Consider the following 14,053-nt stretch of genomic DNA (forward strand, 5'->3'; position numbering starts at 1 on the left):
GCCTATCTCCTGATTATCAAATAATATTAATAAATTCAAATTGGAAATAAAATTTGAAACGAGTTTAAACTTTATTCATAAAAACATTCTTTTATTTCCTTGTGTTGGAAAATCTTTTTTTAATACATATATTATCTTGAAAAATGATAGCCCAACCAAGGGCATTTATAACAACCCTATGGTTAAAAAAAATATATGCAAAAAACAAATTTCAACAACATCCATTGACTTGGATAATTTTATATGCAAGATGGTGACGCTTAAACATACACATTAATCATTATTATAGAGTCATTATTGGTATCATCACATCAAGTTTATAACTTTAAGGATATTAACATCTTACTTTATATATTACAACAGAATTAAATTAATGATCAAATAATCAGTTGCCGACAATAAGGACCTCATAAAAAAAACAACTAAAATATAAGCTCAACGCTGTTTTCTTCATGGCGTGGGCCTTTTGGCTATTTGAATATATATATATATATATTTCGTGAGAATTATTTAATATAATTTTAATATTAATTAAAGGCTTAACCGCTGTCGGTGCTGAGAAATGTCAACCACGATGACAAAACAACTGGCATCTGTTATTTGTGGGGTCTTTCGGACAGTATTATTGTAAATATTTATGTATTAAACAAGATAATATGTTAAAATCTTTAAATTTTTTTTATTACAACACACGCGTGGAGGAGAGATCGAACCCGAAGAACCGGCTAATCTGATAGAGGGTAGCTTCGATGCTACATGTGGGGGCACTGCTCCCACATTATTTGGATGGACAAGATTCATACATTGATTTTAAAAAAAATTAGTGGACACCATGTATGTGTGACTAAATTTGGACCCTTAATTCGATCATGGGAGTAGTACCCCTACATGTAGGATGGAATCAACCCTGATAGATGGTAAAATCATTGGGCTACAAGTTCGATCTCTTAAAATCTTTATTTTAATGATATTGGTCAATTTTTTTTATAAGAAAAAATAATATATATATATATATATATGTGTGTGTGTGTGTGTGTGTGGAGACAGTGAGGATACAGCCCAGTCGCTGATAGTAACACGTGTGGTCTACACCACATTCTATTTACGGAAAATGAATATATATAATGAAATCATCTTTTATTTTATTAAGTTTTCAAATAAATATCATTGACAGACAAACATTTAATTTTAGAGGCTAATCTCGATTTTCTAAGCAAAAAGTGTGTATATAATTTTTAAATACGGTGAATTTTCTCGTTTACAATTAGTATATTACTTCGTTGAAATTATTGATTCCTATACTCAAAATAAAAATTAAAATTTATTGATTCTACAAATGACATTAGTCCCGAACACATTCACACGTCAAGTAGCCCGAGTTAAGGTATGATCTGCTTGATTCGCTGAACAGGGTAAAAAACGATATTATAATTAAGCAAATCCGAAGCCGAGATTTCACAATTATCTAAAAATAAACCAAAGCTGAAATTTCGAAGAACATGGACCATGAATTGAACATCAGATTCCACAGTGAATAAACAAACTCGAACATGTTTAGAGATTCACGAATTCCCGATATGCTTGATATCAGTAAGAAATAAAAAATAATTATCGAAATGGGCCTGTTTTAGCCCAAAGGCAACTGGATCAAGATATACAAACTGGGTCTAGACATACTTGCCAAAAATCTATTTTGTCCGATTCGTGAAATGTATAATGAATGAATATTTATTTGAGTTTAAAAAATAGTTGATTACTTTTAAATAAGAGTAGGTCTCTTGTGAGATGATCTCACGAATTTTTATTTGTGAGAAGGGTTAACCTTATCGATATTCACAATAAAAAGTAACACTCTTAGCATGAAAAAAAATTACTTTTCATGGATAACTCAAATAGAGATCCGTCTCACAAAATACGACATGTGAGACCATCTCACATAAGTTTTTGTCTTTAAATAATGTTTCAGTTCCAAATCTCGTTAGTAGATTTTTAGATGATAGATCAATAATCGTTATTTTTCGATATGTACTGGATTAATGCGTGATCCAAGGCGTGCGAACCTGACTATTAAAACTGGATCAATTGTGGAGTTAGAACTTAGCACTAGGGATGTAAATGAACCAAACTGTTTGTGAGCTATTCGAAGCTCGATTCGATAAAAGCTTGTTTGAGCTCGTTTAATGAGGCTCGTTAAGATAAACAAACCAAACTCAAGCTTTACAGTATTCGGCTCGTTAGCTCGTGAACATGTTCGTTGGTAAGTTCATGAGTAATCTTTTAGATGAAAAAATAATAGTTTTGATATTTGATTTATTGATTTTGTATATTATTTATGAAATATATAGAAAAATCTATTAAATTTATTTATTATAATAAATTTACAAATTTTAATAAGAATAATATATATATTTTTAAATATATAATTTATGTTTAATTAATTTAATGAAAATTTAAATGTATAATTTATATTTATTAAGCTTGTTTAGGCTCGATAAAGGTTTGAATAAACTCATGAGCCGTGCATATATTCGTTAAATAAAGCTCGAGCTCGGCTCGATTATAAACGAACCAAGTTCAAATATTCAAGAATTCGGTTCAGCTAGATCGATTATATCGCTAGTTAGAAGTGGCTTCTACTTTTCAAAATGGTATATATAAACTAAAAATGAATTTTTCGTTGCAACTTCTCCACCAAAAAAAAAAAAAAGAACCTCTCAATTCAACTGAATCCTACCTTTTTTTCGGAAAAAGTTGTCTGAAAAACAGAAATCTGTCTCTCCAGAGGGGTCGTTCTTTTCAGGCGACTTTTGGAAATGGTGATTTTCTATTATCGTTAGGGAATTTTTTTTATATTTGTATTTTTGAGTTTTGAATTAGGGCAACATGGATACCGCTGGAACTCATAGACAACCGTTCGTTCTAAAGGAGATAAACTGGGACAAGTAAGCTTCGTTGATCTGCTGTACGTTGTTATTGTTCAATAGATGGTTGTGGAAAGATTTTTAATTTTCAAGTTTGACTTGATGAAGTAATAGGCAATGGAAATGCGTTTCTAGGGACTTCGTGAATGCGTTGAATGCATATTGAAGTAGGAAAATATATTTTTTGGATGAAGTTTATTAGTTGTCTTGTCTTTGCAGTAATTGTCATCGTGAAAATTAAATCAAAATGATATCTGCCATTGTCCTATCATTTGGGTGCACGCTGAGGAAAACATTACACACCCGAAACATATATAGTCGCCGTAATCTGGAATCTTGGGTTCCACACAGTTTTGATTGTTGTTTCTGTGAATCATGTCGGAACTTGATTGTTCCAGATTATTTTTTTTTTATTTTTTTTTATGGCGAGGCTGGGATGGTGGGGAAGTTTGGTTGGCCGATTATTTTCCACTAAATTTGCTATCCAAGTAACATGATTCTATTCGAGGCCAGGGCTAGACGTGAGCAAAATATACTGCCAGAAATGTTTGGATACTATTTTTTTTGTGAAAAATGGAGTGTATTATAATGAGGAAGAATGTACCAAATACAACCTATCAAATAGTACGTGGAAGAAGAATCAAATAGTATTATATTGCTAAACAAATATCAAATTTACTTTGGTTTGGACACACCACCTCAGAAGGGGTCCATATTTGTGATGCTATAACATCGAGCTGCCTCGTTTCGTCTGCGGGTTGTTAAGAAATTTTTTTGGAGGCATCTGTTACATGATTCATAGGTTCTTTATAGTTTGTTCATGTTCTTATTCTCCCTTCACAGACTCGACAAAACTAAGTTTTACGTATATGGAGCTGGGATTTTTACTGGAGTGTCGGTGGCACTTTATCCAATTTCAGTTGTGAAGACCAGGCTACAAGTTGTTTCCCATGACACAGTGGAAAGAAATGCATTTTCTGTTGTTAAATGCCTGCTAAAAACAGATGGAATCCCTGGTTTGTATAAAGGTTTTGGCACTGTCGTTACTGGAGCTATACCTACCAGAATTATATTTCTTACTGCCTTAGAGACCACAAAAGTGGCTGCTTTCAAGATGGTTGAGCCATTTAAATTGCCAGAGCCTTCACAAGCAGCTATAGCAAATGGGATGGCAGGCATGATGGCATCTCTTTGTTCCCAAGCTGCATTTGTCCCCATTGATGTGGTATGTTACACAACTTTTGCATGAAGCTTTTTCAGTCAAATTTCTCTTTATGGGTTCTTTGCGTGTTTAAAAGAATCAGTGGACATAAATGAAGCAAATGCTTATACCTTTCGAATGCCTAAATATTAGTTCTTCTTGTAAACTATTTTATAAATGAAATAGTTTTAGTAATCTTTCAAGACCAATCATCCTATATATTATTGTGTTCTGAGGTTTTGTACATCTCCTGCCACCTTTCCTTCCTCTTTTACTCTTGCAAGTTTTATTAGAAAGCTTAAAATCAATTATAGCAATCTCTTGAAAAAGGTTAGTCAAAAATTGATGGTGCAAGGATATTCTGGCAATGCAACTTACAGCGGGGGCCTGGACGTCGTTCGTAAAATTATCAAAGCTGATGGGATTCGGGGACTATACAGGGGATTTGGTTTGTCTGTTTTGACTTATTCACCATCAAGTGCAGTCTGGTGGGCAAGCTATGGTGCAAGTCAACGTGTGATCTGGAGGTATACCATTCGACTTCAGTCTGATTCGTGTTTCTGCTGGATAATATCTTAAACCAGCCTCTGACATTTATTTGGTTTAGATGCCGATGAATTAACTAAGCTTATGAGAAATATCATTCTATAAAAAGTGGAAGGATTTTGGAAATAAATGCATTTGTTTATATATGTATCAGAAAGAACTTTATGCTCGGATGATTGTTTGATATATAATGAATTCATGAAGTGCATGTGGAACACACTACTAACTGTGACATTTTTCAATCTCTGCAATGAATTCAAGACTCCACGCGATTCACAGAGTTGAAACATCCAGCAGATTAACTTTTCTTGGATTCATATGTAGGATTTTATCCAATACTTAAGAATTGCGAGATGGAGTTAAATAGTAATGTTGATTTTTTTTAAGGTTACGATCTCACAGACCTTATATGTTGGCACTGAGCACAATGTATGTTCTATTATCATTTCAATATTATTCCTTCAATATGCTGATTATATACAATTAAAATTTCAATCAATATCATTCCGTAAAAAGTAGTGGGAAAGAAATGCATTTATTTAAGAGGTATTAGAAAGTACGTAATGCTCAGATAACTATCATTTGATAGAAAATGAATTCATGCAATAGAAGTCCAACAACACACTACTAACTGTGACGTTTTTCTTGTGCTGCAATGCATTCAAGACTCCATCATGTCTGGTCACAGAGTTGAAACTTTAGGCAGCTTTACTTTTCGTGGATTTATATGGTGTGCTTTTATCCTATACTGCACAATTGTGAGGTGGTGCTAAGTATTAATTTTTTTGAAACTTGTGTACATTTCTTGTGTCTCTGGCAGACTCTTAGATAACGGCATTGGACACGATGGTTCCAAACCAAGTGAAGGAAAAATTCTGTTAGTTCAAGCTGCTGGAGGGATTGTTGCTGGTGCTTCTGCGTCATGCATCACAACCCCATTGGACACAATCAAAACTCGCTTGCAGGTATTTGACCCTTCATTTCTATCATGTATCAGCTCTAAAATTTCACCTTGTTACTTCCTGGTCATTGATATGATTAATGCGGTTTGTTTCTTGTATCTTGGTTATGACTGATTCATTTTTGCCATTATATCAAATAGTTAATCTCCTTTGCAAAAATAGAAAACTGTCAATTTCAATAGTGATACTAGGCTAATTGAGTACTTATATGAGTTAGAGACTTGCATAAAGGAACTGTTGTTTTCTTGCAGGAATCAATATTGTCATCAGAATGATCAAGTAGAATAGGTTTACTGTTTTAATATCACTTTTTTCTTTGATGTCTCAAATAATGTTTGAAGTCTCATCATAGTCTGGTTTTGTTGTATTTCTGCTTCTTGCTGGCATCCTATTACTTTACAAGAGTCAAAGAAGTGATAATCGATTCAGGAGGTCTCTATTTTTTGTTAGCTCGTTTAGACGATGCTTTTATGTACGCCAGGTTCTGGAGCATGAAAATAGACCTACTGCAAGACAAGTGGTTAAAAAATTGATTGCCGATGATGGATGGACTGGATTATATAGGGGATTAGGCCCAAGATTTTTCAGCATGTCTGCTTGGGGAACTTCAATGATACTGGCCTATGAATATCTGAGTAAAGTTTTCTCCTCAAACCAGCTTTATCATGTTACTCATGATATCATCTTTGATTTACATGGTCATCTGTTTCTAAAATGGTGGTGATGTATAAAATCATTAAACATATTTTCTTTCATTGTGTAGATATTGTTTAGGTGTTAAATGCGCTGGTATCACTGTTCCATTTTGTAAATACTGTCTCAATCAATCAAGAGTAATTTTAAATCCGGCATTTTTTTGGGTCATCGTTAGAATCATCAAACAAGTTTTAACCTCAAACTGGTTGCGATCACTCAATAGTTTTTTAATCGCATATATTTACAATTTATTCATACTTATCGACATCTATTTGAATCAGCTGATTCTGGAGCTCGAACTAATGATCATGCACTCGTTTTTTCAACTTGTAGAGCGCTTGTGTGCCAAAGATGAATAGGCCCGTCGACAATGATGGACAGAGATTGCCGTCTTCATTAGAAATGGAAGATATTTCGTTAAACCTGTTTAGGTGGGACATATACATCACCAAAACTCAGTCGAAACATCCCTTTTCCAGTGAACCAGGTATTCAGAGAGTATCCCTTTGTTACTACAGAAGAATTTTATGACATGCCAATGTGTTGTAAACATTGTTCCCGTGATTCTTTGTGATTGACACACGCTCTATAGTTGGTATGGTCAGAGCAATCTGAGAATGTAATGGTGTATTCTTAATATGTAATTCTTTTTTTTTCTGTTTTTTTCAATAATGAAAGTAAAAGGGATCTTTGTTTTCATTTTTCTCACACATGGTTTGTTCCCTGCATCAGACAAATCTGAGCTGTATTACTGGTGGTGCATTAAATTCTACGCCTAAAACTTCAAGTTTTTATTTTTTATTCAATTTATTGGAAATTGATACATGCAATGGGAGAATCGTAGCTATTATAGTGAAAGAGGGCATAAACTGGAGCTTGAAAATAATAAACCATATATTCTACTAATCGAATTAGCGAAAAGAATATCAATAAATAGTGACATCTACTTGAATTTAAAACCTCTCAATTTCCAGTGCTTGGAATAGGGAATTTGGATTGAAAAATGATATAAAATCACTTGCTTTCAAACTCCTCTTACTTATAATTAGTTTGGGTTAGCCAAGATTTGTAAAAGCATTTAAAACTCACAAGGGTATAAATTTCCACTACAGTCGAAAATCACGATCTTTTCCATTCAAGTGTACAGTAATTTTTGATAAGAAGTAATTTTTTTAGTTTGAAGCTATAAACCTTAATATTCCTAAATAGCAATCATGCAACTTAACGCTTAAAAAATAACATATTCTTTATTGTAGGATTTTCAACGTTCTATTTTTTCCTCTCATTTGAAGTTGAGAAATTTCAGCATTTTACAGCTGAAATAAACAGGAGATGAGTAAATTCCTTTTGTTATATGCAAAGTTGTAAACATTAGTCGTTCGCTGTGATTAATGAGCAATGAATTAATGGTTGCATTTTCAATAAAATAAAATAAAATAAAATAATATTGAATTTAATGGTCCAATTTGGTTGGCTGCATCAAAGGGTGATTGAATTATATGACCAAAGTTTCGATCTATGTCAATTATTTGGAATTTCATAAATTTCGAAGGATGGAAATATCAAATTTCACACACAAAATATAAACATTTTCAAACAATCTGTAACATGCTAAAGATGTAGTTAAAAGTATCGCATTCAAGAACTAGTAAATATTTTTTTTACCGTCCCAATGGATTTTTGATTTCGGAGAAAACGCCACCGGACTTCAATCGCTCACTGCTATCAGTGAACAAGTTGGTGCTTTTTGATCCTGAAACATTCTGGTCGCCGCCAGAAAATATTTCTTCTTCATCTGTCGTGTTTGCCTCTCCGTTCTTCATCAATGGATACAGCGGGCTTAACTCGAAAAACTGGCCGCCGCCTCCATCATTCTCGGCCTCCTCCTGCCGCTGTAATGCAAACTCCAAGCTCCACAACACGTCGCTCATTACCGGCCGTTCAATCCCTTTATCCATCAAGCAAATCATCGCCGTCTCGATGTATTTATTCAAACTCGCAGAAGAAATTCCACCCCGCAGATTTGGGTCGATAATCTTATCAAGAATCCCTTTTTTGTAGCAAGATTTAGCCCACTCGGCCAGGTTCATTTGCTCTCTAGGCAGATTCTGAAGAATTGCCGGCCGGCCGCATAGAACTTCAACCAACACGACCCCGAATGAGTACACGTCGGACTTGTCTGTTAACTGCCGCCGCTGGTAGTACTCTGGGTCGACATACCCAAAGCTGCCTTTCACCACGGTGGAAACGTGGGAGGGACCGTCGCCAGTGGGGCTCACTTTCGACAACCCGAAATCTGATACCTTTGCAACCCATTTTTCATCCAATAATATGTTGGTAGATTTCACATCGCGATGTATGATTGGGTATTTGGTGCCCGTGTGGAGATAATGCAACCCTTTTGCAGCGCCAATGCAGATTTTGAGGCGGTCGATCCATTTTAATGGTGGATTTTCAGAATTGTATAGATGCTCACGCAGAGTTCCATGGGACATGTAATCGTAGACTAAGATCATTTCTCCATTTTCGTCGCAATAGCCGATTAGGGATACTAAGTGCAGGTGTCTGAGTTTGGATAACATTTCGATTTCAGTTTGGAATTCCCGAGCACCTTGGTTTGATGATGGGTTCAGTCTTTTGATTGCCACCGCAGTAACCGTGGCTCCAGCGTTGGAACCGGCTGTGTCTATGTACCCTTTGTACACGTTGCCGAATCCTCCTTTGCCAATTACATAAGTATCATCGAAGTTATTGGTTGCCGATTTGATCTCCTCGAGCAAGAGATGTCTGCATAAATCCGACGGCAGGGAGAAGCCGGAACCGGTGGTCTTTGTGGTAGATCTTGACGCGGTTGATAATGGGACCCACGATGACTTGGGAAAACTAGCGTGCACAGAGTCTTTCACTCTCCTGCGCCGCCGGAAAATCAAGAAACTTACGACGGCGGCCACAACAATAGCTGCAATTACACTTGCAATAATAGCGTAAATCAATGGAGAACTTTTCTTCTTCTTGGTCACTGGATTCGTCTCAGCTTTTGGGGTTAACTGATCCTCCGAAGGTTCTGGATTGGCTGCTGCAAGACTCCGATACGAATCACTGATTTTGAAAATTTCCAGACCGTTTAAAACAGCACTGTAATATTCTGGTTGGCTTAACTTATCCGGAGTTAAAGAAAGCCGGAGATCTTTCTTTCCATGGCGGCCATCGTCCGGAACCCATGCCACATAGTCCATGAAGATAGGAATATCATTCCCGCCAGTCCAACTAATTATGTCAGCCTGTGTCTCCACCGTCTCATTGTTGATGGAAATCGTGAAAACCCTTTGGTTCTGCTTCGTCACCTCCTGCTGAATCTCGCAAAAATGGAGTCTGAACAGGTAATTAAACCCGGAATCAACAGGAAAAGCCCACTCCAGGCTCACGCTCGTATTGCCTGTCACTCTCGCAGTGGTGTAGACAATTTCCGGCGCAGTATAAGCCGGCGTTCGGGAGTTATACTTAATCGAAGCATTGTCTTCATGAGGAGTGTAACCGTAATCTGCACCAAATATATGGATATCATCTTGATTCCAGGCACGAAACATACCCGTATCATTCTGAACTTCTATATCGCTTCCACCAACATTTAGCCGGTAAAGATTTTCCAGAGCTGTATCGTTTCTCAGATAAAACACTTGAGTAGAAGTCTTGAGCGGCTGGTCATTTCCTCGGAAATACAGCTTTTCAGGGACCGATACAATTTCAATCCCATTAACGAAAGCAAAGGACTCCGGATTGGGTATGAAAGTTAAGTTAAGCCTCTGATTTGAATCAACATTAAAGATAAATTCCTTGATAAACGCAGGATTACTGGGATCAGAATTGAGAGACACACTGAAATTTTTCATTAAAACGAACCCATTCGCCGTGACCGTGAAAAAAGACTCTGAACCATTGTAACCGGAGAACATGCTCGGGTAGAAATACAAACGGAGGAATTTCGGCCCGGCCAGAAGCGGGAAAGTATATGTGAAGTTGGAGGTGAAGACACGCGCCGTCAGGTACGGTACCTGTGTCACAGATGAGTGCTGCTGCGAAGCTTTAGAGGAGATGGATATGGCGGTGGCCTCGGGTGGTTCGTATTTCGAGCGCTCGTCGCTGTCCCAGCTCCTCTCGTTTTCATCTGTTTGTTTTGACGGTGCTCCACAATCTAGGAGTATGTAGTCGGTGGCATTATACGGAGCCGCGGCGGCGGCGGCGGCGGCGATGAAGTGGAGGAGGAGGAGGAGGAGGAAGGAGATGATGGTTTTCATTGGCGAATTGGGTAAAGTTCAGATTTTTTTTGGGTCATACATCGAATTTGTGAGAAGAAGAAGATAGAACCAGTGAATGAAGACTTAGGAGACTTGGAGTCAGAAAAGTCGACTGAGTCTGCCAATCATAATGCATGCTTTAATTTCAATAAATTTATATACTAAAAATGAAAATACCTGCTTTTTTCCTTTAGATTTATATAATATATCATTTTATTTAAATATTTTTAAAAAGATGGGATTAATGGCACATGTTGGAACGTCAAATAGTTTGATTTTTAATAACAGCAAACACTGCTGGCGCCTTCTCCAATTCACAATTCAATTATGGCAAAAATTTACGTGAGATAATTTTACGGATCGTATTTTGTGAGACGAATTTTTTATTTGGATCATTCATGAAAAAATTACTACTTTTTATGCTAAGAGTATTACTATTTATTGTGAATATTGATAGGGTTGACCCGTCTCACATATAAAGATACGTGAGACCGTCTCACAAGAGACCTACCTGATCATCAATTATTAAGAAATCAGTATACTGATTGACGAAGTGTAAATGACGCACTTGTATTTAATAAGTAAGATTATTGGTTTTCTATTCTAGAGATAATTAGAAGAAGAAAAAAAATCAGATATGGAGTAGGATCGAAATTTCGCGTGATAATAATTTTAAAAAAGATAGCATTTTTCATAACAAAAAAATGAAAAATAAAAAAAAGTAGTGGATAAATTCAAATCTTGAGGATGAAAATAAATTGGACAAGTTTAAGCCAAACGTATGATGAGTTTTGATGGTAGTTTAGTTCAATCCATAATTCGGCATTATGTTCAGAAATCCTTAAAACTTTGGCCCATTTCATTGAATATGTTTTTATTTCTACATAGATTCGGATATGAACACTCAACATTAACGGAAAAATTGGTCAACTATTTTTAAAAAAAAATGACTTCTCAAATGTATTTCAAATACATTTTGGTGCAAGATTGGAGAAGCCCTTAACAAAATAAACACATTTGAGGATGTTTTTTTTTTTTTAATAATTGACGAAGATTAAAAAACAAGAAGTTTAAAAAAAAACCAGCATTAGGCCGGCCGTGTATGAAAGAGCTTCATAATGATCAAAATTTTTGAGGGCATAAACTGTGTCGATATGATGTAAAAGAGATAGCTCAATGGTCTCACTCTATCGTTCTAAATCACAATTCAATTATTAAGAAAGCGATACACTTCGCGATGAGCCGATCGATTACGCATCTATACAATTAATCATGAGAAAGATCCCAGATATTTAACTCTTTCTTCAGATAGAATCATCTATGTGTCTCGTAGTTAATGATGAACTCTTCCGAACATATTTTATTTATAACTTTTTTTCGGGAATATGGATTTTGCAGGGTTGGATATGCTATTTTAATCTTTACAATTCCTCCTCCGAAAAGAAAATCTTTTTTTTTTTTAAAAAAAAATAGAGTTGTTTTCTTTAAAGAGTCGGTCTTTCAGCTATTTTTTGTATGATCTCTTTTTAAAAAATTCCAAAATTATCCTAACACATTGGTTGTAATATATATTACAATAAATAAGTATATTTATTATTTTGCGTTAATAAAATTACTAGATGAATTAATATTTATTGACACATAATTTATTAATTTTCAGAACAATTTTTTTTAAATTAATAACGTGAGTACATAAGATTGTTGAGTTGTTAAGTTCATATGTTTATTTTACATAAATCTTACATGGTTTTTATTTGTTTATCATTATTAGTTTTGTGCAACAATTTGTATCAAGATCATTTAATTTATGCAATGGTTTATGTATATTATTAACTTTATTTTTAGATATTATGAATCAAAAACATGAAATAATCAATAAATAATACAAGAATATAAGTGTAAAAAATGACATATTTAATAAAAAAATATACAATTTATTTTATTAGATTAAATTAATTTATAATTATTTGTTTCTAAAAATGAAATTATTTTTATTATAATTTAATTGTAAATTTATTGTTATATTTAACTAATTGTAAGTAAATAATTTATAAAATATTTTAAGAATCTTTTTTTGGAGTCTAGTTTAAAGTCGATATGTTGAATAATATTTTATATTATATTTCGTACAAATTTTTTTATTATTTTATAGTTAAAATGGTACTAAAATAGTACAACGTGAGGAGAGCTATTTTGGAGGTGATTTATATAATTTATCCTAAATACGAGGGGCAGATAAATCTTCCATTCTTTAGGTTTTTATATCGCCGCTTCTCTCCACGATGCACTGTTCACGCAGCAGAACCCTAGGGACAGATTCGATTGCTGCCGGAACTCAAAATGGTACCTTCGCCTTTCGCACTCCCATTCACCTGGAAAATTAACGTGCTTCAAACTGTTTTTGGCTTGAATTTTATAGCTGAAAATTTGTAACTTTGTGTGTATAATATGGATTTACGTTTGTGTGTATAATATGGATTTACAGCCGTCGCACAAGTCGTTCATGATAAAGAAGAAATTAGCGAAGAAGCAGAGGCAAAACAGGCCGATTCCGTACTGGATCCGCATGAGGACTGACAACACCATCCGATACAACGCCAAGCGCCGCCATTGGCGTCGCACCAAACTTGGATTCTGAGTTTTCCCTTTTTCTCGATGTTGTTTTTTGCTCCTGTCAGGATTTCGTGTTTACATTTTTGAATGAGGATCATAATACCGATGAAAGATTTCTTTTTGTTTTGATTGATGTTCTGTATTTTTTAGATGTTGATTTTCAAATTTGGATTCTTGATTATCTATGGCACGTCGGAAAATCGCTTAGTCCGTGTAGCCGACCCGCAAAGCAAATAGCGATGAAGTGCTCTGATGATGATGATTATCTATGATATCTTTCATTCTATGCTTGTGAGTTTGCAGAAAATCAATAAACCCTTTCATGTAATTGACTTGGAACTGAATTTGAATGTTAGCTTCGCGATGATGTGATGGTTAAAATATTTCATAGCACACTCATACCTTGTCGAAAGTTTGTTATTTTTTTATTCAACTAATATGTGGCTGTGATGCCATTGTGTATTTGGGTTTCCCTTGGAACATGAGGTATCCTCTAAATTGTAATCCCTTGAATCTTTATGTGCTTCATTATCTACTGTCATAATCTAGGAACTTGTGGAGAATTTAATGGATCGTTATGTATATTTGTAGACTTTAGATGACTACTAAACAAAGGTTTGAACTTTGTTTTAGAAAAGTGTGTTCCATCCATGGGATGCTATGTTTAGAGAGAAATGCATGTGTTTTCTATTTTCCTGATATGATTAAATTTAACGTTTGTGGCTTTTGGTTGAACAAGCGCGGTTTCTGATTTTGATATGCTTCCGTCAGTGATGGCCCAAATTTTGTGCCACGTGAGATCAATACTATTTCATACAC

At 34.9% G+C, this 14,053-nt stretch overlaps 2 protein-coding genes and 1 pseudogene across 2 annotated transcripts; 2 read left to right on the forward strand and 1 right to left on the reverse strand.

Annotated features, from left to right (window-relative positions):
* The first annotated feature begins 2,644 nt into the window (after window positions 1–2,644).
* On the forward strand, window positions 2,645–7,025 carry LOC142546685 (uncharacterized). Its single transcript, XM_075654528.1, has 6 exons — window positions 2,645–2,942; window positions 3,765–4,146; window positions 4,453–4,649; window positions 5,489–5,633; window positions 6,112–6,265; window positions 6,660–7,025. Exons 1-6 carry the CDS (start codon window positions 2,884–2,886, stop codon window positions 6,683–6,685), a joined length of 963 nt encoding a protein of 320 aa, XP_075510643.1. The 5' UTR covers window positions 2,645–2,883; the 3' UTR covers window positions 6,686–7,025.
* An 806-nt stretch (window positions 7,026–7,831) lies between these two features.
* LOC142546686 (receptor-like protein kinase FERONIA) lies at window positions 7,832–10,724 on the reverse strand. The gene has a single exon (XM_075654529.1). The coding sequence runs from the start codon at window positions 10,619–10,621 to the stop codon at window positions 7,988–7,990; it is 2,634 nt and encodes an 877-aa protein (XP_075510644.1). The 5' UTR covers window positions 10,622–10,724; the 3' UTR covers window positions 7,832–7,987.
* Window positions 10,725–13,106: 2,382 nt separating this feature from the next.
* Window positions 13,107–13,363, forward strand: LOC142546689 (large ribosomal subunit protein eL39 pseudogene; annotated as a pseudogene).
* The last annotated feature ends 690 nt before the right edge of the window (window positions 13,364–14,053 follow it).

This window comes from Primulina tabacum, chromosome 5 (genome assembly GCF_025594145.1).
Source record: "Primulina tabacum isolate GXHZ01 chromosome 5, ASM2559414v2, whole genome shotgun sequence".
Taxonomy (NCBI): Eukaryota; Viridiplantae; Streptophyta; class Magnoliopsida; order Lamiales; family Gesneriaceae; genus Primulina; species Primulina tabacum.